General features: G+C 45.3%; 1 protein-coding gene across 1 annotated transcript in view; it reads right to left on the reverse strand.

Annotated features, from left to right (window-relative positions):
• Bmp6 (bone morphogenetic protein 6) overlaps positions 1-24890 on the reverse strand; it is a 176608-nt gene extending 151718 nt beyond the window's left edge. The window contains exon 1 of the mRNA XM_070024606.1: positions 23611-24890. Coding sequence (XP_069880707.1) covers positions 23611-24253 — 643 coding nt within the window. The 5' untranslated portion in view covers positions 24254-24890. The remainder of the gene's footprint in view (positions 1-23610) is intronic.
• Between the last annotated feature and the right edge of the window lie 956 nt (positions 24891-25846).

Below are 25846 nucleotides of genomic sequence, written 5' to 3' on the forward strand. Positions count from 1 at the left end.
GCAACACTGCTCAAAGAACATAGTGTGGTTGACCAAACCTGTGGGCAGCTCTGAATGACAGAGCAGTCTGCAGAGCCTGGCCCATCTGTGACCCAGGCATATCAAGTCCAGCACCTGCAGTTTAACCCTTCTAGAATGCCACCAGTTCAGACTGCTCACTGAAAGGGTCCCCAGAGAACAAAGCAGTACACAAATAACACTATTTATTATCATTATCACTGCCAGTACAAATGTAAGCAACTTAAACTAACACAGATTTATTCCCTCACAGTGCTACAGGTCAGAGCCCCAGAAGGATCTCTCACTGGACTAACATCAAGATGTCAACAGGACTGCATTCCTTTCTAGAGGCTCCTTCCCTTGCTCATTTGGGCTGTTGATAGAATTCAGCTACTTGTGGCTGCAGGACTGGGGCCTCCTTTTCTTTGCTGGCTATTGGATCAAAGTAACTCCCAGCTTCTAGACAATACTGTGTTCCTTGGCCTAAGCCCCCTGCCCCATCTTCATAGATCAATGCATAGGGTCATTCTTTCTTCTTCTTCCATCAAATCTCTGAGTTTATGTTTGTAAGGACCTATGTGTGAATAAGAATTCTAGACAATCTCCCTATTTTAAGGTCAGCTGCTTAACAACCATAATTCCCTTTGCCAGATAACATACTCACTGATGTAACACCAGGAGGAAAGACCCAAGAATCCAAAAACGCTGCCTGTAGTAAACACCAACTATGAAAGTTATGACCTGGATATGAATCATGATTGTGTCATAAAGTGATGATTGGGTCGTGAAGGGTCTGACTTCATCCATGGATAAATCCCTCAACAGATTCAAAATACGATGGCATTACTGGGCATGGAGGGGAGGGAAGGATGAGGTGCTGTTCAATTGGAAGTAGGTCACTGGGTGTGTGCTCTGGAAAAAATATGCCCTGTCCCTGTCCCCTTCCTGTTTTTGCTTCCTGCTTGCCATGAGGTTGAGAAGCCTCTCTCTGCAATTCGCTCTCACCACCATATTTCAGTCACAAAGCAATGGATCCAGCTAACTATGGACTAAAACTTCCTAGGTATGAACTAAATCTTTCCTCCCTTAAGTTGATGTTCTTAGGTGTGCATTACAACAACTGAAAGTCTAATAAATGTCCAAACACATACAGGTGGTTGCTCTTATTTTGGGGTACCAATGTAATGAGTTTCATGAATGGTACTCTCTAAATAAAACTTCCTTTGTGCTTAATTTGAGAGACAAAAAGAACGCATCGTCTGTTTTAATTGGCACAAGCGATTCTAGACTCCAGAGATGACACCAACCTTCTCTATCACCTGGGACAGGTGTGGGCTGGCCAGCACAGGAGAGAAAAAAATAGGTGGAAAATGAGACTGAACTTTAATTTGGTCATTTCAGTCAGCTGAACAGCCTGCAAACAAGGCCCTGATCACTGAAGTTTCCTTGTGGGCCAATTAGTGTCACAGACAGGAAAATTCTCTGCACCTTGACCACAGATGACAATACTAATTCCAAGCAACCAGCTCCCCAGTGGGTATTCTTAATTGTAAGGAGAAATGAGAAAAAGAGTTCCAGAAAGACAATCTATTTAAATATCTCTATTTAAATCAGAGCTTTTCAAATTTCAGTTATTGAAACTAGTAATTTTTCCACAAGTTAGAACATCTTAGATGTTATTCAATAATCTGTCACCTATTTTCCCTACTTGATTAAACATACTGAATTTAAATTATAGGAAATGAAAAATGAAAGCTCTTAAATTAAAAAACCCTCAAATGATGCAAATACAGGTTAATGGGGGAGGGGAGCATCTTAGACAACTGCAAGAAACACCCTCGCTTATCTCTTCATTCCTAGTCTTTCCCCTCTTGCTGCCAGAAATACTTTCCTCAGACACACATCAGCCATTCCAGTCTTACTGAAGAGTCATGAATCGCTCCTCAGTGCCTACCAAATAGAGTATGAAGACAGCACAGGTAACTGAATGAAAGCTAGTAATCAATAGGGACTGGAGGGGGGCAGTGAGAAAGAGGACGCAATAGAGAGGGTTATTCTGAGCAAAGTATAATTTATGCATGTCTGAAATACCATGTGAAACCCCTTAGTGCAATTGATATGCACTAAAAAGATAATGAATGACAGGAAAGTAAAACAGGCTCTGTTGGGGTGATGGATAGGAGTGAAAGGGGGTGGGTTATTAACAATGGGGATGAATGAGAATGGGGATGAATGAGGATGAATATGGGCCAAATAGTTTGTGTGCATGTATGAAAAGTAGGATGAGGGCTGGGAAGGTGGCTCAGTGGTAAAGCGCTTGCCTTGCATGCCTGAGGCCCTGGGTTCGATTCCTGAGCACCACATAAGCAAAAAGAAAAAGGCCTGTGGCACTGTGGCTCAAGTGGTAGAGCGCTAGCCTTGAGCTGAAGAGCTGAGGGACAGCGCCCAGGCCCACAGTTCAGGCCCATGACCGGACCCCCCCCAAAAAAAAAAAAGAAAAGTAGGATGAAAGGGTAAGAGACAGTGATGGAGGGGGTAAGGTTGAAATGATATTATGTGTATATATATTCAAATACATAATTTATGTAAATTCAAATATATATATATATATATATATATATATATATATATACACACACACAGAAATGTCACCCTGCCTTGTAAACCAATATATGCTAATAAAAAAGAAAGAGAAGAAGGAGAAGACAAAGAACAAAGAAGGAAGAGGGAGACATGGAGGGGGAAAAGAAAGAGGAAGAAAGAAAAGGAAAGGGGAAAAAGGAGATGAGGAAGAGGAAGCATAGCAGAAAAGGAGGAGGAGGGAAGAGAAATGGGAAGGGGAAAGCGGGAAGTCCAGACTTCACAGGTCTGCTTCCATACCTGTCTTTCCACTTTCTTGCCTGCCTTTCCACTCTCACCTCCACCTGAGTCCCAGCATGCCACTGGCAGCAACGCTCACCCTGGGAAGCAAGCACCAGAGACACCTTGCAGCTCCCAAAACACCATGTCTCAACTAGGCTTGCCCTTTCTATCCTCTACTACCAGCAGGAACCTTCCCATACACACCTGAATGCACATGCCCGTAAAAAATGACCACATCCTCCAGGGTGTCCATGGGATATTCTGACTTTACCTCTGTGGCAGACCCCCACATGTTGTGTTTGGGGATGGAGGAAGGGCAGGACCCACACAATCACTTCCTCTCTCAGGTCAGGAGGTGCATCTCCCTGCAGTGTGCATCCTCACCTTACTCCCTCTGTACTCCAGCCATGAAAAGGCTCAGTAAACACTGGACAACCACATTAAACCCATCATGTCCAGTAGGAAAGACATCCTCTGAACTTAAAGAACATTAGTTTCAAGGTATGCTAATAAAACCTGTGATTCCATTTGGTGACAGACACCAAACTTATGCTATATTCTCTTCTTTTCATCTACAATTCAAATCCTTTTATAAATACAGGAGTTGCTAGACTTTCCATGGAGGTTACATGCTGATAAACCCAGAGTTGGTTGCAAATGCCTTGGATAAGCCAGGCACTGGGTGGCTCACACTTGTAATCTTAGCTACTCAGGAGACAGAGACCTGAGGAAGACGATTCAAAGCCAGCTCAGGCAGGAAAGTACATGAGACTCTTATCTCCCATTAACCACCTAAAAAACAGAAGTGGAGCTGTGGCTCAAAGTGGTAGAGCATAAGCCTTGAGCAAAAAAAAATTTTTTTTAAAGTTCAAGGATAGCACTCAGGTCTTGAGTTCAAGCCCTATGACCGCCACTACCAACAACAACAAAACAACAAAAAAGATACCCAATCTAAGCTTGTGAACATCACAGCTTGGCAACCCAGAACACTACCAGACACGGGTAGAGACCCTGTTATCTACCACTTTGAATGTTTATAACCTCATTCTTGGGCCAAAATTATGAATATAAGAAGCTTGTGGCATCCCATCAAATGATTTTGTGGGCCTTATACAGCCTGTGGTCTGGATATCCCTCACTATACAGCTGTGGCCTGGACATCCCTCACTATACAGCTGTGGTCTAGATATCCCTCACTATACAGCCTGTGGTCTGCATATCCCTCACTCTGCTGGTGGAGTGTTGGGGTTTTCCTCATGATCAGGGCCTTCTAGGAGTGGGGGTTCTATGTCACTCTCTAGCATTGCCAACTTCCAATTAAGACTAGCCCAAGAGGAAATCCAGAGTCAAAATTCCAAGTGCAGATTCCACTTAATATGAATTGTTCTTGCTAGAAAACTCACGAAGCCAAAGCATCCTAAGTCTGAAATCACGTGTAGACCTTTTGTGCATTCCATAAACTGTTAAGAAAAATTAATGAGGTTGTATGTCTACTAATGGCCATCATAGTGGCCATCATATTGTTTGGACCCTCCAGTTACAACTATAAACTAGTAAAAGCAATTATTTAAAAGTTGCAGCTACCCCAAAGGCTCTGGAGACTGGTCAAAAGCAAGTATATCCTGGGTATTAAACTTGGGAGAGGAAGAAGCATGGAATGGATTTCTCAGTTCTCTGACTTCAAGCTTAAAGCTGAGGTCCAGAGGTAGCCTGGCCCTGCTGATCACTCACATTCTTCCTGCTTGGAAGAACCACAGATCAGATGGATCCCAACAAGGAAGTGGACCTCACAAGGGAGAGACACTAGGATGAAATTCTAAATCCTGGGTGACCCTGAGCCACCCATTGCCAGGGCAGACAACCAATAGCCTTGGAAGCATTTTGGGCACAAGCTGTATTGTAGATCTTGATAGGAATATAGGTTACATAGGTGTATGCACTGGTCAAAACTCATCAAATGGTACACAAGGAAAGTATATTCCATACTACACAGTTTCACATTTCAGTTTTTTTTTTAAAAAGTACACATTGAACCTAAGTGATATACAATGTCCTGATGTCTACACAGAATACAGTTAAAGAAAAAAAAGATGGTCTGAGAATTGAATGAAGCATAAACAGTGTTGATCTGTCATGGCAGAATCTAAGTGCTAGGTTCTAACAAATGATGATTTTTCTATAAGCTTGAAAACTTTCCCAAGGGCTGGGAAGGTGGCTCAGTGGTAGAGTGCTTGCCTTGCACGCATGAGGCCTTGGGTTCAATTCCTCAGTACCACATAAGCAGAAAAAGCCAGAAGTGGTGCTATGGCTCAAATGGTACAATGCTAGCCTTGAGCTGAAGAGCTGAGGGACAGCGCAGAGGCCCAGAGTTCAGGTCCCATGATTGGCAAAAAAAGAAAGAAAAGAAAACCTTTTCAAATAAATTGGTTGAAAAAAGTCAAGGGATGCATCACAACTTAGAATCCGTTCCCACACAAAGTGTAGAAGTATAAATCCCAATATTTATAGGAATGAACATGTAGAAAAAGCCAGGTAATCGGTTGTAGAATTGTAAACAAAAAGCACTTTGGTAAGAGTTTGGTAAAACATGTTTGCTCCCAGTAGGAAAAAAGCATGAACCAGAGCTGACCTTAGAGAATCATGGAAATAAGTTCCTCATCTCCGTGAATGTTTTGGTGACAAATTTTATTTTTGTTGTGTCATCAGGGATATCCCAGAAGTCTCTGTGCTTAGTATAGATATTAGGTGGCATCTCAGGAGAAGTTTTGACACTTAACTTCAGCTTCTTATAGGCCAAGCCCTAAGTACCAGAAAGACCTTAACAAGTGAACATGAAGAGAGAGCCCTTATCTGCCTAAGGATGAATAGAGCTTGACCTGAAGGGCTAAGGAGTAGCTCAATGGTAGAGGGTGTGCTTAAATATACTCAAGATCCTGGGGCCAGTCTCTAGCATGACTCCTGCAAAAGAGAAAAAGGAAAGCAAAAAAAGAACTTGCCGAAAAGTAAAGGTCTTCTAAATAAACAAGAAGTCAAAATAAGCAGGATGACCTTGGCTCAGGCCTGAAATCCTAGCTCCTCAGGAAGTTGAGATCTGAGGATTGAGATTCCAGGCCAGTACAGACAGGATAGTCTGGTAAGACTCTCCAATTAATCACAGAAAAAGCCAGAAGTGGAGCTGTGGCTCAAGTGGTAAAGTGCTGGTCTTGAGCAAAAGAAGAAGGCTGGGAAGGTGGCTCAGTAGTAGAGCACTTGCCTTGCATGCATGAGGCCCTAGGTTCGATTCCTCAGCATCACATAAGCAAAAAGAAAAAAGCTGCAAGTGGTGCTGTGGCTCAAGTGGTAGAGCGTTAGCCTTGAGCTGAAGAGCTAAGGGACAGCGCCCAGGCCCAGAGTTCAGGCCCCACGACCAGACACCTCCCCCAAAAAAAAGAAGCTCAGGGACAGTGCCCAGGCCCTGAGTTCAAGCCCAGGAAGGAAGGAAGGAAGGAAGGAAGGAAGGAAGGAAGGAAGGAAGGAAGGAAGGAAGGAAGGAAGGAAGGAAGGAAGGAAGGAAGGAAGGAAGGAAGGAAGGAAGGGGGGGAAGGAGGGAGGGACGGAGGGAGGGACGGAGGGAGGGAGGGAAAGAAAAAAAAAAGAATGCTCAATCCATTTGTTCTAAAAGAATCCCATGCAATGTATCACCAAGTATACAGTGACATGGCTATATCTACCTCCCAGAGATTAGAGAGAAATTGTTTTAGCAAAGCAAGCCAACTGAAAGAAGCCACAGGTATCTCAATAGCCAAGACACATTTGTAAATGCTGAGCAGTATTTATGATACAATAATACCATACATTATTATTGGTAAGCACAGACAAAAATACAAAATAAAGAGTAAAGTACTTATGTGGGGGAAAAAGATAAACAAAGGAGTATAGGTTGTACAATAACTCTTCCTCTAGGTGTCCATATACTATAAAGGACACATACAGGCTGAGGTGTAGCTCAGTTGGGAGAACACATGTGTAGCATGTGCTAGGCTCTTGGTTCCTACCCCTAAACAATAACAAAACATTAAAACAGACAAGATAGCCAGATGCTGATAGCCATCCCTATAATCCTAACTACTCAGGAGGCTACAATCCAGAGGATCATGGTGTAAAGCCCACATGGACAGGAAAGTCCAAGAGACTCCATCTCCAACAATAACCATCAAAAAGCCATGCAGAGGTGTGTCTCAAGAACAAAAGCTAGTAGCATGCAAGATAAGCAACAGTGAGGCCCCTAAGTTCAAGCCCTGGTACTGCAAAAAATAAAATAGACAAGATTACCACTTAATTGGCCTTACAAATATGACTCTGAAATTGTTTCCACATTTCCCTTCCATTTTATTTCCATATTCCATTTCCATCGAATGAAATGTCAAAGACATCTGGATTTGCTACTTCTGTGACCTGTGTCCTGCTCTCCCTTCTCTTTTTCTCTTTCCTCCCCTTCCTTCTTCCCTCCCTCCCTCCCTTGTGCCTCCCCCTTCTCCATCCTGTAAATGAAAGTGTTTATGCTTTACAGACTCTAGTAGGCAGAGCAAAGTGTATATAGGATAAGAAGAAAAACTTCTTCATCCCAAGATCTACCTGTCCCATTAAACATAATTTAAGCACTGAAAAGTTGTTTGGTTTTAAGCAACTTTTTTAACAGTCTATAAAAGAGAAATGTCATCTTGTAAGTGCTCACTCTGATTTGACATTTTTTTCTAACCTATTTGGACTCATTTGCATTCACTTAAGTAGACTCTCTGGACTGGCTCCTTGGGGGTTTTATACTGCTGGATTCACTTCACCAATGGGCTGGAAATGGCACTGGGTCAATAATGCATGCTTTAGGCACCCAACAACAGCCCCCCCCCCCCGTGTTGGGGTATCTCAGCCCTGACCACAGCTCTGATCTGATTTCATTTTTTACATGTTCCCTGCTGACTGGTGGGGAACTAAGTGGCTTTGCTTCAATAGACATTATGTCACCTCCATGGCCCTTACATAAACAGAATGTCTAACACCTTCACCATGTGAGCCAAGCAGAGCCTTGCAGAAGCTGACAAGATAAGGATTTTGCATCAGCATCTGCAGGAGGAGCTGTGCCTGCTCCCATGCAAACTTTCTGCCTGGCACTAGTAGGAAGCTTAATTTAGACTCAGCAGCAGCAACTTCTCTTAGCACATATTAAAATCGTAATGACCTCAGATAGGAGAGAAATACTTCTTCCTGAGGTTTTTCTTTTTTTCAACCATGGAGAAAGTCCCAGAACAAAAACCCTGAAGAAGGAGGCAACTTCTCTTCTACTCAGAGATCTAATATGCATTTATTTACCCTATCTGTATTCAGGGCTTCACAATTGATAACTTCCTCAGTCAAATGTTTGATGTTATTACATCTCAGGAGGCTCAGCTCTAACGTTTGAGGTTCAAGGATAGCCCAGGGTAGAAAGTCTGCCAGACTCTTATCTCCAATTAGTCACCAAAAAGCCAGAAGTAAATCTGTGGCTCAAGTGGTAGAGCACGAGTTTGAGCAAAAAGAGCTAAGGAACAGTGCTCAGGCCCTGAATTCAAGCCCCTAGTGCCATCAAAGAAAAAGGAGGAGGTGGAGGAGGAAGAGCAGGAGAAGGGTAGAAGGAGGAGGAGAAAAAATATGCATGCTACAAGTTAATTTTAAAGAAACGGACCTACACTTGTCTACTGAGTGTATTTATGTCATCTAAGGTATCATACTAGGGAATTGAGGATGGGAGATCTGTCAAAGATGAAAAGAACAGGGGGATAAAAAGCTCAGAATTTCACTCAGTGATTCAGAGCTTGTTTAGCACAGCCAAGGCCTAGTGACTGGCCCCTGGGACCAAAACAGTTAATGAATTGACAGATTAACTTATTAAGGAAAAGCTAGAAACCAAGAAGTTAGCGCTAAAGGAACTGGCCCAATCCCCACAGCTGGTTGGTGCCAGAGCTAACACTGGAACTCAAGGCTCCTTTGAGTCTCAGGGAAAGGATATTTGATTACTGGATGGAATAGACATGTATGCAGCTGTCCACTGCTGGCTGTCTGTACTGACAATTGTGTATGGCCCTCAAATATTGTCCCATATATCCAAATGGCTGAAGAAAAAAAGCTCCAGACTCTGCCAGAGCTCATCTGTACATAGGCATCTAAATTAGAGCATCACCTGTGACTTTCTGTGTTAGGGAAAACCCAATCTCACTTGACACCAGTGTTCATCATGGCATATGGATGAACAAATTTCAGGAAGGCTTCCTGGATAAGTTGGGCTCTTAGGCTTTAAAGGAACAGGTAGAATTGACAGAGAGGAAAGGGTAGTGTTGCAAGGTAAACTGAGAAGTGGCAGAGCAGAGTAGGTGGACAGGACTGTCTGCGAGAAGGGTGGAGTTGAGAGAGCAGTGCTGGAAGTCAGAGCATTCTGGCCTCCTTTGATGGACCATAAGGATCCAATGAAGGTGATTAGGGATGGGGGTGCAGTAACTGATCACATCTGGACTGCAGAAAAATGGAGCTGGCAGAGATACTGGGCTGGATTAGCAACCGAGAGGCCAGAGCAGAAGTCAAGGCCAAGGATCATAAAGACCTCATCTGAGAAACCTGGGAAGCCATGGAGAAAGGCTGAGTAGGTGGGAATGACAGATTTGTAAAACAGAAAGTCAGTCTTTCCATTGATTGGATGTGGGAGGGCAGAGATGAAACTTCAACCTGCAGGACCACCAGTAGAATAGTGTGCTCAAACCTTAGCCATTCCCCTTGATCTGTGGTCACCAAGGTTGTTAAACTGCAGATTCCCCTAGCCCAACTCCTTAGGGCCAGGGCAGATCCAAGAAGCCACTTGTTAATGCATTTTGCTGGTTCAGAAACTCTGTTACTGGCTAGCAATGAGATATGAACAGAAACAGGATCAGGCAGAGGCATGACTTAGCAGTAGCCTAGCAAGCGCTAGGCCCTGAGATCAAATCCCAGTTCCACCAAAAACTAAGAAGACTGTCTACTAAACACTTGGATGGCAATTTAATCAATAACTTTATGTGATGGGACTGTAATAGTTTAAAACCAAGGCCTGGTTTTTGCATGTATTTGAGGTTTCCAACATCACTTTTCTAAGCAATTAATTTTTCATAAATTTGCAAAGGTATGGATCCACAGAAATGAAAACTTTATTTTTAAACAAATGTAAAATGGTTCTTGCACTAAGACAGTTGGATGGGTAAAAGACAAGGAAAGCAAATGCATGAGATGGTGCTCCAGGATGGGACCTCACCACAGCTGACACTGGCTTGCTGAACATTTCACATGGTCTGCTGGCTCCCCAGCACTGCAGCCTGCTCTTTGTCCAGGCCACGGGTCACCCACGACCCTGCTATTCACCTGTCATCACGCCCAGTGGCCATGGCTCTCCAGTTCTGCACCCAGGGGTCACCTGCCTATGTATGGGTCTCCTGCCACAGTCCTTTTCAGTCCTCTGCTGTGTTTCAGAAAATGTCCCAAATACATCAGGCTGAGCAGGAGGGAGAAAAGCTCAAAGGAGTTCCTTGGATGAGAGCTTGTAGAAGAGAGAATGAGGACAGGGGACAATCATTGGTTACCTCCAATGGAGTATTTTCAGCAGAGCCATGGGGACTTCTCAGCTGCAAGGCACGTAGAAAGAACATCTCCTCTGCACGGCTAGCAGCTGGGAAGTGACTGAGTAATTTCCAAAGCTATCACAGCACTTGGTGCTACTTGGGCCATTCGGTTAACAATACCTTAAATACTGTTTTTCTCTCACAGCTGTAGGATCTACAAGTTTCTGCTTTGCTGAGGTAATATTAGAGTAAGTGGCATTAACCAGCCTTTAAGGAAAAAGGGTAATTTAAAAAATACAATGTGTAGGTTGTCTTGAGGGGAAAGAAGAGACATCACTTTCATCTTACAGAACACTCAGAGGAGAGTGAGCACAAGGGAAAAGTTGGGAGTAGGTTGGAGGCTATTTTCTTAAAGCTCTTGGATCTGTGCCCTACCTAAATTGTCTGAATTTAAAACAGAAACGTGTGGAAGCAGCTTGTGCTGTTCTCCAGCAGGATCCAAGCTTTGAAACTTGACTTTTTAGAAATAAGATGTTGACAGGGCACTAACAACCCAAAAGTACCCCGGATGTCTGGTCTCAGCATTTTAAAAGAAGCCTGTCTATTTTTCACTATGATTCTTTCAATGATTAAATAAGGAAAGTGAGATACAGGATTAAGGCCAACAAAAATTGCAAAGAGCAGGTGACCCCATAGACTTGACCTCATACTTCTCTGATCCAAGAAAGCCATTCACAAACATCTTCAGTTCATACCATCACACACAAAAAAGGACTTTTAAAGCCCTTAAGATAAAAAGAGAGAGAGCAGTAGCAATGATGAAAGATGGGACTTAGCACTTCCTGTGTATTTAGACTGATTGCTTCAAGCCCTAGAATAGATAACCATCACTGTGTTGGTTTCACTGGTGTCTCCTATGTAAAAGTTTATGAAACTGTAGGCTATTAATTGTATGTCAATTTTACCACAATAAAGCTGTTTTACAGGAGAAGGGAAGAGGAGAGGAAAGGAGGGGAGGGGAGAAGGGGGGGAAGGTGAAGGGAGGGGAAGGGAGGGGAGGGAAATCCTCAAGGAAACACAGAAAGGGATGCCCCTAGAATTGAGATTTCTTAACTGCGTTCCAGGGAATTAAGAGGTCATGGCCACCAGGGTCTACTATAGTTTGGAACTGCCAGACTCTAGAAATGGTTCTCAGTTTGGTGGTGGAACCTTTAAGAGATGCAGCCTACTAGTGAGAAGTATTAAGGATATTGAGAATGTGCTTTTGGAGGGGATAGTGAGGCCCAGCCTCCTCTTCTTCCTCTCTTTTCTCTGACCCTGAGGTGTAGGTTTTGCTCTATGATGTGCTCCTATTCTGTTGTGCTGCCTCAACTCAGGCCCAAAGCATAGGGGCCAAATGACCATGGATTAGAACCACTAAAATGCTCACCTAAAATGAAACTTTTGGTTTTATAAGTTGGTTGTCTCAATTACCTGTTAGAGTAACAAAGTGGACTAACATAGGCACTGTTGTAGCTGAGATCTGGAAGGTCCTAAAGGCTCCTGTGTTAAAAGCTTGGTTCTGGAGCTAGGAATGTGGCTTAGTGGTATAGTACTTGCCTAGCATGCATGAAGCCCTGGGTTCCATTCCTCAGCACCACATACATAGAAAAGGCCAGAAGTGGCACTGTAGCTCAAGTGGCAGGGTGCTAGCCTTGAGCAAAAAGAAGCACAGGGATAGTGTTCACACCCTGAGTTCAAGCTCCCACACTGGCGAAAAAGAAAAAGAAAAAGAAAAAAAGAAGTTGGTCCTCTGTGCAGCAGGTGGTGTTTAAAGAAAGCCATCCACTCATAAGAGCTCTGATGTTCTCAATGGATTAGTTCATTGATGGGTTCATAGTTGAATGAATGACTAGGAAGTGGTGCAAACTGTAGTAGGCAGAACCTGGAGGAGGAAGAGGTCACTGAGAGAGAGAGCCTTTGAAGAATATCTCTGTCCCTGGCCCCTTATCTCCTGCCTGGCTATTATAAGGTAAGCAACTTTTCTCCATTACCATCCTTACCCTGAGACTCTATTTACTAGGAGTCAAGTGACCATGGACTGAAACCTTTGAAATTGTGAGTTAAAACAAACCTTTTCTCCTTTTAAGTTGTTTATCTCAAATGTATTGCCACAGCTACAGAAAGGTGAATACACAGGATCCAAACAGGGTTGAGAAACCCACAAAAGTGTTTAAACAGAGAGGATTTAAGGCAGGGAAGTGGTGGCAGGGAAGTAGGAGATGGATCTCAGGAGCCAAGCAGGTCATGGAGCAGCATCCCAAGGATTAGCAAGAACAGGAAGCCACTTCCCCCTCAGGAAGGAGGGGAGGGAGCCCAGGGTCACCAGTGCAAGGCAGAAGAAGGAAACCCACTGGACAGAGCTGGATCCACAGAAGGGCCATGGCAGATGGACAGGCAGCCTTGGGGGTCCCTGCCCCAACTCTATGAGAGTAACTAGGGAAGGGGTTCAGGTATGGGAAAAGGGATGGATGGCGGGGGCGGGGGGGCGGGGGGAAGGATGGACACAGAAAGCCCTGGATCTGACATCAGAGGATTTTTCCAAAAATAGATCAGACTGCAAAAAGTAAATTCAAAGAATACTATTACAGTAAGATAGCAGATTGCTTTGCTACTACCCTCATTGCAGCTTTTAATAGTCGGATAGACGCAAACATCCCAAAAACAGGAATAAAGAGGAAGCACATCCATGATCTTTTCTTGCAGAATGTTTTTTTTTTTTTGGTCCGGTCATGGGGCCTGAACTCTGGGCCTGGGCACTGTCCCTCAGCTCTTCAGCTCAAGGCTAGCGCTCTACCACTTGAGCCACAGCGCCACTTCCGGCTTTTTTCTTTTTGCTTATGTGGTGCTGAGGAATCGAACCCAGGGCCTCTGGCATGCAAGGCAAGCACTCTACCACTGAGCCACCTTCCCAGCCCCCTTGCAGAATGTTTTGGAAGAGTAGTATTCCATGAGACCCTTTCTGGAAAATGCTGGTCTAGCTCAATACTCACCTTTACAGTCAAGGGAAGAAACCTAGAAACTTGGCTAAGTGTCCTGAACAATATATTATTTTTAAAAGGACACTAGTAAGACTAGGGACTGAGTTCCAGGCTCCTGAATGTTAATCAAGTGCTCTTTCTTCTGTACTTACAAGGTACCATCTTGACTACCATCAAGAAACCTACTACTTAACCATAATAGTGAGCCATGACTTATTTCTGTGGCTGAAAGCGCTACAAAATAGTATGCAATCTGGCTCAGTGAGAAAGGCACCAAGATGATGGGAAAAGAACATACATAAAAGAGGAATTCAATGAGATGAAGTCACTAAATTTATTAATGGGAGGAAAATAAGAGAAAGAGGCATGGAAAGCAAGAAGAGGATGGGGACTCTAGCAGCCTTTGTGGAACCCCCAGGCCCTACATCCCTCATATCTTGCTGGATTCCATATCACACAGTCATGACACACATGTGCTCAGATATGAATGTAAGCAAATAACTTCAATGAAGCAGATGAGGTAACTAGATTTGTGAGAATCCCCAAGACTTATCTTAGAGGTTTCTTTCCTTTCCTTTTCTTTTATTCCTTCTTTTTTCCTTCCTTCCTTCTTTCTTTTTTCCTTCCTTCCTTTCTTTAAACCCAATTGTACTGTCTTGACCCCAAGCACTTCTCTTATTTTTAAGGTTTCATCTGTGTGGGTAGAGATGGAGTGGGCCATGAAGAGTAATTTGGTTACACTTCAGTGTAAAACCTCCCCACCAGGATGGGTAAGTCCACAAAGAGGGAGAATTCATAAAATGTAGTATCATCAGCTGAGCACTGGTGGCTCATGCCTGTACAGTAATCCTAGCTTTTCAGGAGGCTGAGATCTGGGGATCACAGTTCCAAGTCAGCACGGGCAGGAAACGTTTGAGATTCTTAGCTCCAACTAACCACTAAAATGCCAGAAGTGGAGCTATGGTTCAAGTTGTAGAGTACTAGCCTTGAGCAAAAAGCTCAGGGAGAGTGCCCAGGCCCTAAATTCAAGCCCCAGGAATGGCACACAGAAGTACACACATAGACATAAAGTATCATCTGTACAGATTCCCAAAGGAATAGTGCTCACAAACTCCCAATACCTCTTAGGTGAACGGCCTGGTATATGTTCAACTTTCCAGTTACCACGTTTCTTGTTTGTATTTATTATGTATAGATCCCATTTAAATAGAAAACAGTTCCAAGGCAAATAAGCCTATTCTACATTCTATTTACAAAGAACTCCAGATTTGTGGAGTCTGAATTAACTTAGTTTTACTTCAATCTAAATAGTCTTTCCTGAAGGAATCTGAAGATTCCCGGATCCCATCTCTAGGGGGAATAAAATATTTTGTTAGTTTCTCAACCACATAGTCACATAAAATTTTAATATACATTTCAGAAAGGAAAGGAAAATGTTTACCCCTCCCCCAACACGCCTTCCTCTAAACTTCAATAATTTAACAAGCACACAATTCTGGTAATTCCTGTTCATTCTTTAGACGTTGTTTTACTCCCTCAAATCCTGCCGAGCATGGACCAAACAGGGCTCCAGCCAGGGAGAAATTTAATCACTCATATCTCTGCCTGTGGTACTGTCTAGGTACTATGGTGACAGACACTTCAGTAAAAGTATGCAGAGGAAAAATGATTTTTAGCTCCTAGTCTTTAAAAAATAAAGAAGAAAAAAAAAGAAAGAAAAGAGGGAAACCATGGAAAAGGGAAGGAGAGAGAAAGATTTCTGAAACATTTGTTGTCATCCCACAAAACTATAAAATAAAACCCCACATTGTCATAGATGATCAAAATTACTTCTTTATATACCACTTGGGTGAAACCCTAGAAACAAAATATTACTCAACAAAGCTATTTTAGTACTCTTTTCACAAAGAATTTCAAGGATTTACTTTCCCCCCATTAAATGGCCAGCTCCCCTCAGAGGATTCTTGGCACAGTAAAACAACTATGGCACAAAGATGGTCACACATGGCATGGTACATAACTCACATCCAAACCCAAAGAGTGAATACCACCAGGAGCAAACCCGAATAAACTGTTCACCAACTTTACCAAGTGGATGGCTCTGGGGCTACACAAGATAAATGCTCAAAGGGAGAGGTGGCAAGAATATGAGAAATCTTCTGCGCAGTTGTGCTGTATTAAACTGCTTTTTAAGAATAAAGAAAAAGCACATTTTTTTTCTTTGTACAACGTCTCAGTCATTAACTAAAATACAAATAAAGAAATAAAGACTTTCAGTCTTGCATTTTGTAGATGATTTGTGGATAATTTAAATGGAATCCACAGATTTCCAAGAAGGGGGGGGGGGCAAAATAACTGGTCTCAAAGAAAAAGCAAAGTCAATGTTTTATATAATGGAAAATTCAGCCTCATCAGCACAGGAGACAGTGACACGTGACAATGACACAGCTAATCTCACCCTCTGCTGAGACACAAATGGGAATTTTTTTTTCCTAGCCCATATTCATGTACAGGAAATCAAGATGGTAAACACAGGAACAATAATCGACATCAACAAATGCAGATGCTTCAGGCTGAAAGTCACATTCTGGACAAGGTGAAAGGGTAAGTGACCAGAATGATAATACATAAGGCGGTAGATATTAAAGGTCAACTTGGGGTGCCACTCCCCCAGGAGTCTCCCTGACCCCTCCTGCCTTGAGTTCACTCCACGCTCCCTCCCAGACAAATCTCTCTCCAATGATGAGAAAACAATGTGAGCAGAAACTAGGCCCTTAAGGAGCAAGGACACTTCAGGCCCAGGACAATCAAGACATATCTAGTAAGATCACTAAACTAGGGCGTATGCCAATTAACTTGAAAGTCAGGAAGGCTCTCCCACTCAGAACCCAGAATCTCATTCTGCAAAAATGTTTGAAGGAGATTTTTCAACCCAGTCATCTGGGGCTGTGTTAAAGATAACGGGACCATGGGGAGCTATGAAGGAATTACTTGATACAATTTAGATAGCATCTCTATTATGGATCCAATCTCTGGAATAATGGAGATGGGAAGGGCAGGAAGGGAATCCAGGCCTGTGGATATCGGTGGAACAATGCTGTTCTGAGCAACGTTGTTTTCAACTCAGTCTCGGGGCAGAAAACAATTCTTTGGGGTCAACAGTCCTCCAGCATACCAAAGGATATTTATAGAAATATGTTGCATTATCTTTTCTAAAAGCAGAGTTCCACAAAATCCCCAAGGAATTGGGCCTCCCTCGCCTCTTATCCAGGATTGTACCCTTGCAAGCTTTTGTCATTCTCCTGGATTTTCCACTCACACCTGACCAGCAACCCTATTCTTCTGTGTTAGTATCAACTGCAATGCTCATGAACTTGTCAACCTCTAAATTCTGTAGATAAATATAAAATTATCAATACTGCTAAGAATGAATAAACTCAGAACCAGTTATCTGCTGTTGGGCATGTTTCCCTAGAAAATTCACATCGTGAGTTGTTATCCAACTTTTTAACATCAAAAAAAAAAATCTATAGAGAACAATGTTTTCAGTATCAAAAATGTGTTAAGTGGGGCCCTGGTAGCTCATGCCTGTAACCTTAACTACTCAGGAGGCTGAGAATTGCAGTTCAAAACCAGCCTGGCAGAAAAGTCCATGACTCTTATTTCCAATTAACCAGGGGGGGAAAAAAAAAGTTTTTAAAGCTAAAAGTGGAGTTGTGGATCAAGGTCTTTAGGTAAAAAGCTAAGGGACAGTGCTTAGGCCCTGCATTCAAGCCCCAGAACTTGCACACATGCCCACCCATACTGACATACTGACACACACACACACAATTTCTAAAGCTTGTGGATAGGCAGCTGAAACTCAGGTTGAGAGAATTGCTGGCTCTCAAAAACTCACAAACAAAAATGTTCAGCAGGAGGGAATAAGAGCAAAAGGGCAGGGCAATGGGGGAGGGGAGGGGTGCATGTGATCCAAGTACTTTATATGGTAGAAGAAAAAATGAGATCTATTTTTAAAGGGAGGGGCCATAAAAGAGAAATAGTTAACTCAAACTACATTATATACATTAGGAATATATCACAACAAAATTCTTTTGTGCGATTAAGATATACTAATAAAAAACTTGAGGTTGATGGTACTGCTTCTTTAGGAATTCTAATTTTTACTAACGTTGTGATAGTTTCCCTTCTCTTTGATATAATTGCCACCCATTTCACATTCTTCAGGTGAAATTAGGCTCCTGGCGAGTGGCAGAACACATACATATAAGTGCTAAACAGGGGTTATGGGTATGAAAAAAGAAAACGTGTTGGAATAAAATTAATTCTGCTATCAAAATTAGAGAGAGGAATAAGGGCTATAGAATGCGCTGGTTTTTAATGAAGAACACAAAAGAAGAGAGGAGAGGAGCCACCCCCTTTCACCCACACCCTCAGGCCCAAGTTGACAGCTTGAGGTCAGGGGAACCCACTGCCAGCACATAGTGGGGCAGTCCAGGGCCTCAGGAGGGCAGAACAAGACAGTTAGTTACTGGGTAACGGCCATTTACTTTGTAAGGACTTTGTTAAGTGACTGCCATACAGATCTTAGGAAATTCCTACATATCCCTTCTTCCTTTTAACCAGATATTTATAAGACTTAAATCAGAAACACCATCACTTCAATTAAAATAGTCCAGTGCTGAAAGTCTAGTTCAAGCCCCAGCAACAAGGAAGATGGAATCCAAGAAGTAGTAAAGCTGCTGGACTGCAAAGACCTAGAGATGTGTGGATGGTGGGCAAAGTACCCCGAAGGAAGCTGGATTCCAAGTTAAGCTGAGGTAAGCGCTAAGCTGAGGAACTAACCATGATTCAGCATATTTAAAAAAGGATTTATACCCATTCTTAGAAGCACAGCCAAAGGAAACCCCAACAGGGGCCCAAAACAATGATATCTGCTTGCCCTTTGACCTTACTTTAAGAACACTTTGTGCAACCTTTTTCTTTTTGTTGTTCAAATACCACAGAATTTCACATTGAAATTTTCTTTATGAGAACATCTACAGCTTCTTTGAGCACAGTCTTGCAATTTTTTTTTGTTGAAATACCGTAGCATTTCACATTTGAATCTCTTTAGAAGAACATCTACAGGTTCTTTAAGCACAGTCTTGCAAATTTCCCCATCTACTCTCGCTGTGAGCAGCTTGCAAGCATGGATTTATTTTCTGCTAACACAAAAATCTTCCTAAGGACAGGCAGCTTCAGTGAAAAATAGTACCACTTATACTGTGTTGATGAGGGAAAGACACTACAATATATCTGGTTACAAATGCCAAGTAGGGAGTATTCCATTTTTCTTCTAATTGCTGTTCCCCAAGAGTATTTTGTTAAGAAGATTGCCAGTATTTTTAGTACAATAAGTTTCTTGTTACTTATACTGACACATACTCATTCCTTTTTCTGAGCATGATTTGAGGTTTTTTTAAATTTAATCCCAGCATCTAGATATCAACACCTCATTAACTCCACATAAATAAGTCTAAAGTGCAAAAATAAAGAGACATGCCTACTCTCATGTGTAATATATACCACAAACTGATGTACATGGGAAGAACTCATGTTCAGAGAGGTATACCAATAGCATTGTAATAAACCTCTATGTTCCAAATGTCTTCACTTCAAACTTTTTACTCAAAACAAATCAGGTCTACCATTTCTAGAGTCCAGTGTTCCACATGAATGGGAATGGGAATGGAAATGGTGGGCTGTGGTTTACAGGTTCATGAATTCAGTCTCTTTGGGGCACCTACCAAGCAGGCTTAGATGGGGTTAGGTGTGCAGGCTTCAGTGGCGGACTGGTGACATCAGCCCAAAAGACTGACATCCTGAAGGGGACACAAACAAATGAGTAAGCAAATTTTAAAAGAAAAGAAAAAACTCCCTGTGATTAGCACGAGGAAGGAAATAAGCAGGGTGTTGTGATGGTAATGGCAGGGAGGTACGCAGTGAACACCAAAGTCTCTCTAAGAAGGTGCATTTCCCCACTAAGATCTGAAGGATATTTCAGGGTACTTCTTCAATGTCATCAACTTGGCAGGATTGCTTCTAGGGCTGCCAAGTTTTGTTTTGTTTTGGTTTTTTTCAGAAGTAGAAAACAAATAGGGGGAAAAAAGGGAGAGCATCGGTTGCCTTTTTTAATGCAAGTTCAGGAGCTCACCAGGGCATTCAGTAGACCAGCCTACAGGGGGCAGGGACAGCAGATAGCTAAGCATTGCACATGCCAGGCAGCTCACCCAGAGCTGAAAACCATCTACATAAACACAATGAGCTGGTCAAATGACCAGCATTGGACTAAAGAGAAAGATTCATCCTGTTGATTCATACTTCCTGATAGTCCTGCTGGCTGACAAAGCTCAGGGTGTTTCAGATGTATTTCATGAGTAAATTATTCCTCCAGTCCCAGAGAAGAGGCATGTTTACAACTATGTCACACTTTCCCTCATCCTTCCAATGTGTAACTTTTTTAACCCAGCGCATAGACTACTTTTAAACACAGTGGTGTAACATTCATCCCTCTGTAGGTTAATAGATGAGTCATACAACACAAGCATTAATATGACATTGACACCAATTGGGAAATCTCCCAACACCCTTAGTTTGAGAATCCACATTGCTAAGCAATTACTTTCTTCAAATGAAACTGTCCTTATTAGACTGGGAAGGCACAGTAATCAGATTTTATCTTGTTAGCCTCTCATTGTGAAATCTCCCTAGCCTACTGCTAAATGGATTAAGATTAAACAGAACGGTTTGATTGGCAAGTGGTGTAGATTGCTGCTTGGATTCTACTCACCTAGGAAAGGTTTGCTCCTTTAATTAACTATACAGACAAGGCTGGCCTTACCGTAGGTATGACTTACATCAGAAAGCCCAGTAATGAGACATGAGGAGCTTGGGAAAGAGTTGTGTTCCCCAGAAGTAACTTCTAGCCCATGCAACTATAGTTCTCTTGCTCTATTAGAACATTTAAGACTGTTATGAAGGGGTGGAGGCATGGCTCAAGTGGTAGAGTGCCTGAGTAGCAAACTAAGGAGCCCCAGTTCAACTCTAGTACCTAAAACAAAACAAAAATCCTTTATGGAAAAACTAAACTGGAGCTAGATGCTGGTGGCTCACCCCTGTAATCCTAGCTTATCAGGAGGCTGAGATCTGAGGATCACAGTTTGAAACCAGCTCAGACAGGACAGTCCAGGAGACTTATCTCCAATTAACCACCAAAAAGCAGGAAAGTAGAGCTGTGGCTCAAGTAGTAGAGCACTAGCCTTGAGCAATAAAGCCTAGGGACAGCACCTAGGCTCTGAGTTCAAGCCCCAGATCAGACACTAAAAACAAAAAACAAAAAAAAAAACAAAAAACAAACCCATATCCTAAGCTGAGTGTTGTTGCATAGGCCTATTAAGCAGGAAAGAGGACTACTGTTCAAAAAAAAAAAAAAAAAAAAAAAAAAGACTGTTTAAAGAAAGATTTAAATAAAGAAAATTAAAGCAAGGAAGAGAAAAATAAAGAAGATACCACCCTAAACCATTGCTTTAACAAGATTAGTTGTAAACCATTTCAGTGTGACTCAGAAGCTGTGTGTACTAGTAGACCACAAAAGGTCAGAAAAGCAAGGAACGAGGGGAATTTGGAGGTCACTAAATAGAACAAATGTCATCATTATAAACTTGCCTTAAGCCAGGTCTAGACATTTCAAATACCACTCCAAGCAGTGGTTCCTCAGGCCCCACGGATCATCTGGGGGCCTTTTAAGGAATCTGATTCCTGATTCTGTTCCCTCACATTGGATTAAATTGAAATCCAGTGCCACCTGGCCATTTGGGTTTTTTTGTTTTGTTTTGTTTTTATGCTCTGGGGTTATTCTTGGAAGCCTTGCTCTTTATTCTCTTACTGGGATGACAGACCAGTTTTCTCCAGATATCAAAATCTTTTTATAGCTGAGGTTCTGGATCATGGCAGCATACTGAAAACAAAATAAGTCCCACTCCCAAGGGTTCTGAGGTCTCTGGACACCTATGGAAAGCAGCCCCAAGTATCCCTTAAGTGTTCAAGGTGAAGTTAATCAGCTAGGCTGAAGACTACAGACCAAACCCAGGATGGTTTTCCTGGGGAACTAAAAAGATTCACTATGAGGGAGTCAGGATACCAATCTCCCTCCACTGTATCTCTGTCAGGTCTAGCCCCTCATGAGGCAGTTAAGACTTTTCCCCAAAGCTGTCAGGAAACTTGGGGGAAGAAGGTGTTGAGGGAGAGAATATGGGGTGGAATTTATTAAATCAGAAGCAGAAAGGTTATAATGAGAAATAACAATGGTCCCCTGCTAACCCTAAACCACCACAAAATTTTATTGACTGGCACAAGAGAGAATTTCCTTAGAATGCTTCCTGGAGGTAGCTCAACCTTGGATTTGGTTCCCACAAATTGTGAAAATTCTCCAATCAGATCCTCTGGCAGCGCAAGTAGCTAGATTGGCAACCCTGACCCTGCTCTCCCTGTGAGATTCTGTTTCATGAATTTCCCAGGAGGATTTCTGCACCACTTGGATGTCAATCTTCTTGCCTGAAGGCAGGGTTTTTACCCACACCCCCACTGATTCCTGCCCACCTCCTCTCCCTCCATTAAAGCTCGGGGAAGTTGGGGATCACCAACACAATTGTAAATACTTAGACACATTACACGGGAATCATTCATGCAGGCAATGCTCTTAATAATACAGGCGGCTCTGGCAAGGCTTGGAGACCTGGGTACTACTGCAAGTGTCTGCTAACCCACTCCTGGGCCTGGGGACAGATAACACCTATCACAAGGGACTGAAGACTCACCCCACTGTGCCATGGGACTCCCCTTGGGGCGTGGCTGGTGCAGCCCCAAGTCTAGGTGCAGAGAACTCCATCCCTGTCTTTGCTGAACTCAGTCAGCTTATGATTCTGAGGCGCTGGCTTGGAGAACAGTCTTCTCCATTGCCTACCCCCTCCATTTTTTTTCCCTGTGCGGGTCTCGGGGCTTGAACTCAGGGTCTGAGTGCTGTCTGTCCCTGAGCTTCTTCAGTTCAAGGCTAGAGATCAATTACTTGAGCCAGAGCTCCACTTCGGTTTGTTGTTTTTTTTTTAAGCGATTAACATGAGATGTGAGTCTCCCGATTTCCTGAGGGAGCTGGCTTCGAACTGTGATCCTCAGATCTCAGCCTCCCAAGGAGGATACAGGTGTGAGTCACCGGCGTCCAGCTATCCTTCCCATTTAAAGAGAAAAAACAAACACACAAAAACACTTAAGGGGTGGGGGTGGGGGGGGGGTAAAAGGCAATACGATGTGACTCTGTCCGAGCTGCCACAGAGAACGTCTGTGGCAAAGCCCGATTTAGCCGCTCTTAAATTTCCATTCTGTTGCCTGGCAACAGGTTCAGAGGCGCTCAGAGCCCAAGCCCGGCCCCTGCTCGGCACCCTTGATGAAAAGTTAGACTGGGGGGGGGGGGGGAGGAATGGCCCCGGGCATGTGAGCCTTGTCACTGGATAGATTACCCGCCTGGTCCTGGGTGGCGTGCGGCACGGGAGCGAGCCCCTGCTGGCCGGGGCTGCTTTGCACTGGCCTTGTGGGACCTTCTGGAATCAAAGCACCTCCTTCCCCCAATACCTTAGATTCCTCTTAAAACACTCACGTCAACTTTCCAAAAGTTTTCAGCTGCTACGGGGCGCCCTGTTAAGTATCCGTGGGAAAAACGAACATGCTTAGCTTTATGGGGACAAAAAAAAAAAAAAAGAAAGAAAGAAAGATGGCCTTCTTCCCAGGATGCCCAGACTCGGGGAGGAGTTTTGTGTTCCCCTTTAGTCGGGTTAACCTGGCCCCAAGCTGGGCAGGAGCGAAAGGAGCACAGAGTATGTGCTCCAGGCGCCCAGCAAAACACGGCGGTCCGGGGCAGCGCTTTCCTAGCTGCGGCTGCCCGTCCGCCCGCCCGATCCCGCGGGGAGCGCCCGGGCCGCCCCGCGCGGCGCAGGTGCAAGCGCTCCCCGCATCCCCACGGGCACCAGCCGGCCCCGCGCGCCACACACGACAACCTCCCCCCGCCCCCCAAAAAAAAAACCCGGCCCAGAAAACCTTACCCAGGTTCACGAAACTCATGACCATGTCCGCGTCGTTGAGGAAGGCGCTGTCCTGCGCGCTGGTCAGTGGAGTTGTGCCGTCGCCCCCGCCAGGGCCCGCGGCCAGGAGGCTCTTGCGGTGGAACGGGTGTCCCGCGCCAGGAGACGGCGGCCGCAGCTGGGGCGAGCTGGCCCCGCGGTGCAACCCAGGCTGACGCGCGTTCCCCTCCGATGCCCCGTCCTCCTCGTCGTCGTCGGTGGCCAGGGCGTTATACAGATCCAGCATGAAGAGGGGCGCAGACTTCAGCCGCCCCGGAGGGGGCTCCTCCGCCAGCCGCTGCGCGAGGGCTGGGGGGTGCGCTGGCTGGAGGCCGTGCAGGGGCCGGGGCCTGTGCGGGAGCCCCAGCACCGACAAGATCTCCTTCTGCATCTCCCGCTTCTCGTGCGTCTTGAGCCGCCGGTACAGGAAGCCCGAGGACGAGGACTGCGGCGGCGGCGGCGGCTCGGCGCGGGTCGGGCTCCCGCCGTCCACCAGCAGCTGTCCCCCGGCGGTGGCGGCGGCCGCCGCGGGCACGGACGGCCAAAGTGGCGGGGGCCCGCAGCAGCTGCACAGCAGCCCCCACCACCAGCACAGCCACTGCGCCCTCCGCCCCAGCCCCGGCATCCCAGCCCGGCCGGGCTACCCCCGCGGGGACCGCGGGGCGTCGCGCTGCGGAGCGAGGCCGCGGTGGCCCTGGGTGTGATCCGCCCCCGCCACCTCTCAGCGGGCTCTCTTCCCCTTCCTGGCCCTCAGTCCTTATCTCTCATGGTCGTCCGGGGGCGCCCCCAAAGTAGCCCAGGCTGGAGGGGAGGCGAAGAGACGATCGCTGGGGGAGGGGGGGGGAGAGCCCCGCGCTCCCGGGCAAGTCTCTGAAACAAGCGCACGGTCCCAGCCAGGTGCGTCCGATTCAGGACCGCGCGGCGGCCGACGCCCTGGCCCCTGGGCGGGTCACGGCGCGGTCACTCCCCGTCCGCACACGTGCGCTGCCCCCGAGCTCTCCCGAGCAGCTGGCCGAGGAGCGGGGCGTCGGGGAGCGGGGCTGACTTTCAGGAACCAGGAGCGATGCCCGGCATCGTCCACGCGCACGCCTCCTCCCGGCTTGCGAGGCTACGGTGAAGTTCACTGCGCCCCGAGGGCCCAGCCGGTGGCTTCAGGGCGTCCTGAAATGCCAGTCTTCTCCACGGAGCTGAACTTCCTTCTCGCCCGCAAACTCCGCTCCCCTCCGCCCCCGGGCACGGTCGCCCCCCCCCCCCCGCCACCCTCCCCTAGTCTCTGCGCCCCGCGCGCCTCCCCAAGCGGAGGCGGCCCAGAGCTCGCTTTCCGTTCGGCGATCTCTCGGCTGCCCAGCAAACCCCGCTGGCAGACTGGAGAGAAGGAAAGGAACCTGTGAGCGAACAGATCACGGGATTCGGCGTCCGCCCTGGTTTTCACAGTCTCCCGCTGCTCGGCCGGCGCGGTGCTCCCGGCAGCAGGCAAGCCAACGTGGGCTTTCTGCCGTGCGCCTAGCTCAGGTACAGCACTCCAGCCTCCGGACTCCCCGCCCTTCTGGGTAACCGACAGGCTGACAGCCAATAGGAAGACGAGTATCGAAGGCTATTTAAATAGACACGCCCCCTTCTTCCACCCTCCCCTCCAGAGAGGCTTAGCCTTGCTGCGCATAGGTTTCAAGTGCCGGGAATTCTTTGCAGGCGCGGGAGGAGCTGCGGGTGGCAAAGGCAGAGAGGTCATTGCTAGTTAAAAGTGTTCAGATCATCTCCCCCGTCCGAACCTTTCTCTGGTCCTATCATTATCGGAGGCCGAAGTTGAGTTAATAAAAGTAAGCGTATTTAGTTAATACCGCATGGATTGAGGGGGTGGGGCTGGGAAGGACAGTTTTCTTCTTCCCTCCTTAGCGTCTCTTATTGATGTAATGTAGGCGTTTGCGGACACGTGGCTTTCAAAGACAGCTGCTAGAAGTTGAGACACACCCTCCGAGGAAACTGCCTAGCAAACTTGCCAGAGACAGACAGAGTCCTGAGGATTTCGGGTGGAATATTTTGACTTGTCTCTGCTTTGGGGCTTTCATTTGGCTTCTTAAGCTAGCAGCCAAAAGGAGGAGGGTACAATCTGCTAATATGATAGAAAAGCCATCCTTACCTTGTTATTACTGCTTCAATGGTTCTCCATAGTCTCAGTTACCATTGTACTTTACATACTGACATACAGTCCAATTTACAT

The sequence above is a fragment of the Dipodomys merriami genome, unplaced genomic scaffold, assembly GCF_024711535.1.
Source record: "Dipodomys merriami isolate MVZ:Mamm:240054 unplaced genomic scaffold, mDipMer1.0.p SCAF_16, whole genome shotgun sequence".
In the NCBI taxonomy this organism is placed as follows: domain Eukaryota; kingdom Metazoa; phylum Chordata; class Mammalia; order Rodentia; family Heteromyidae; genus Dipodomys; species Dipodomys merriami.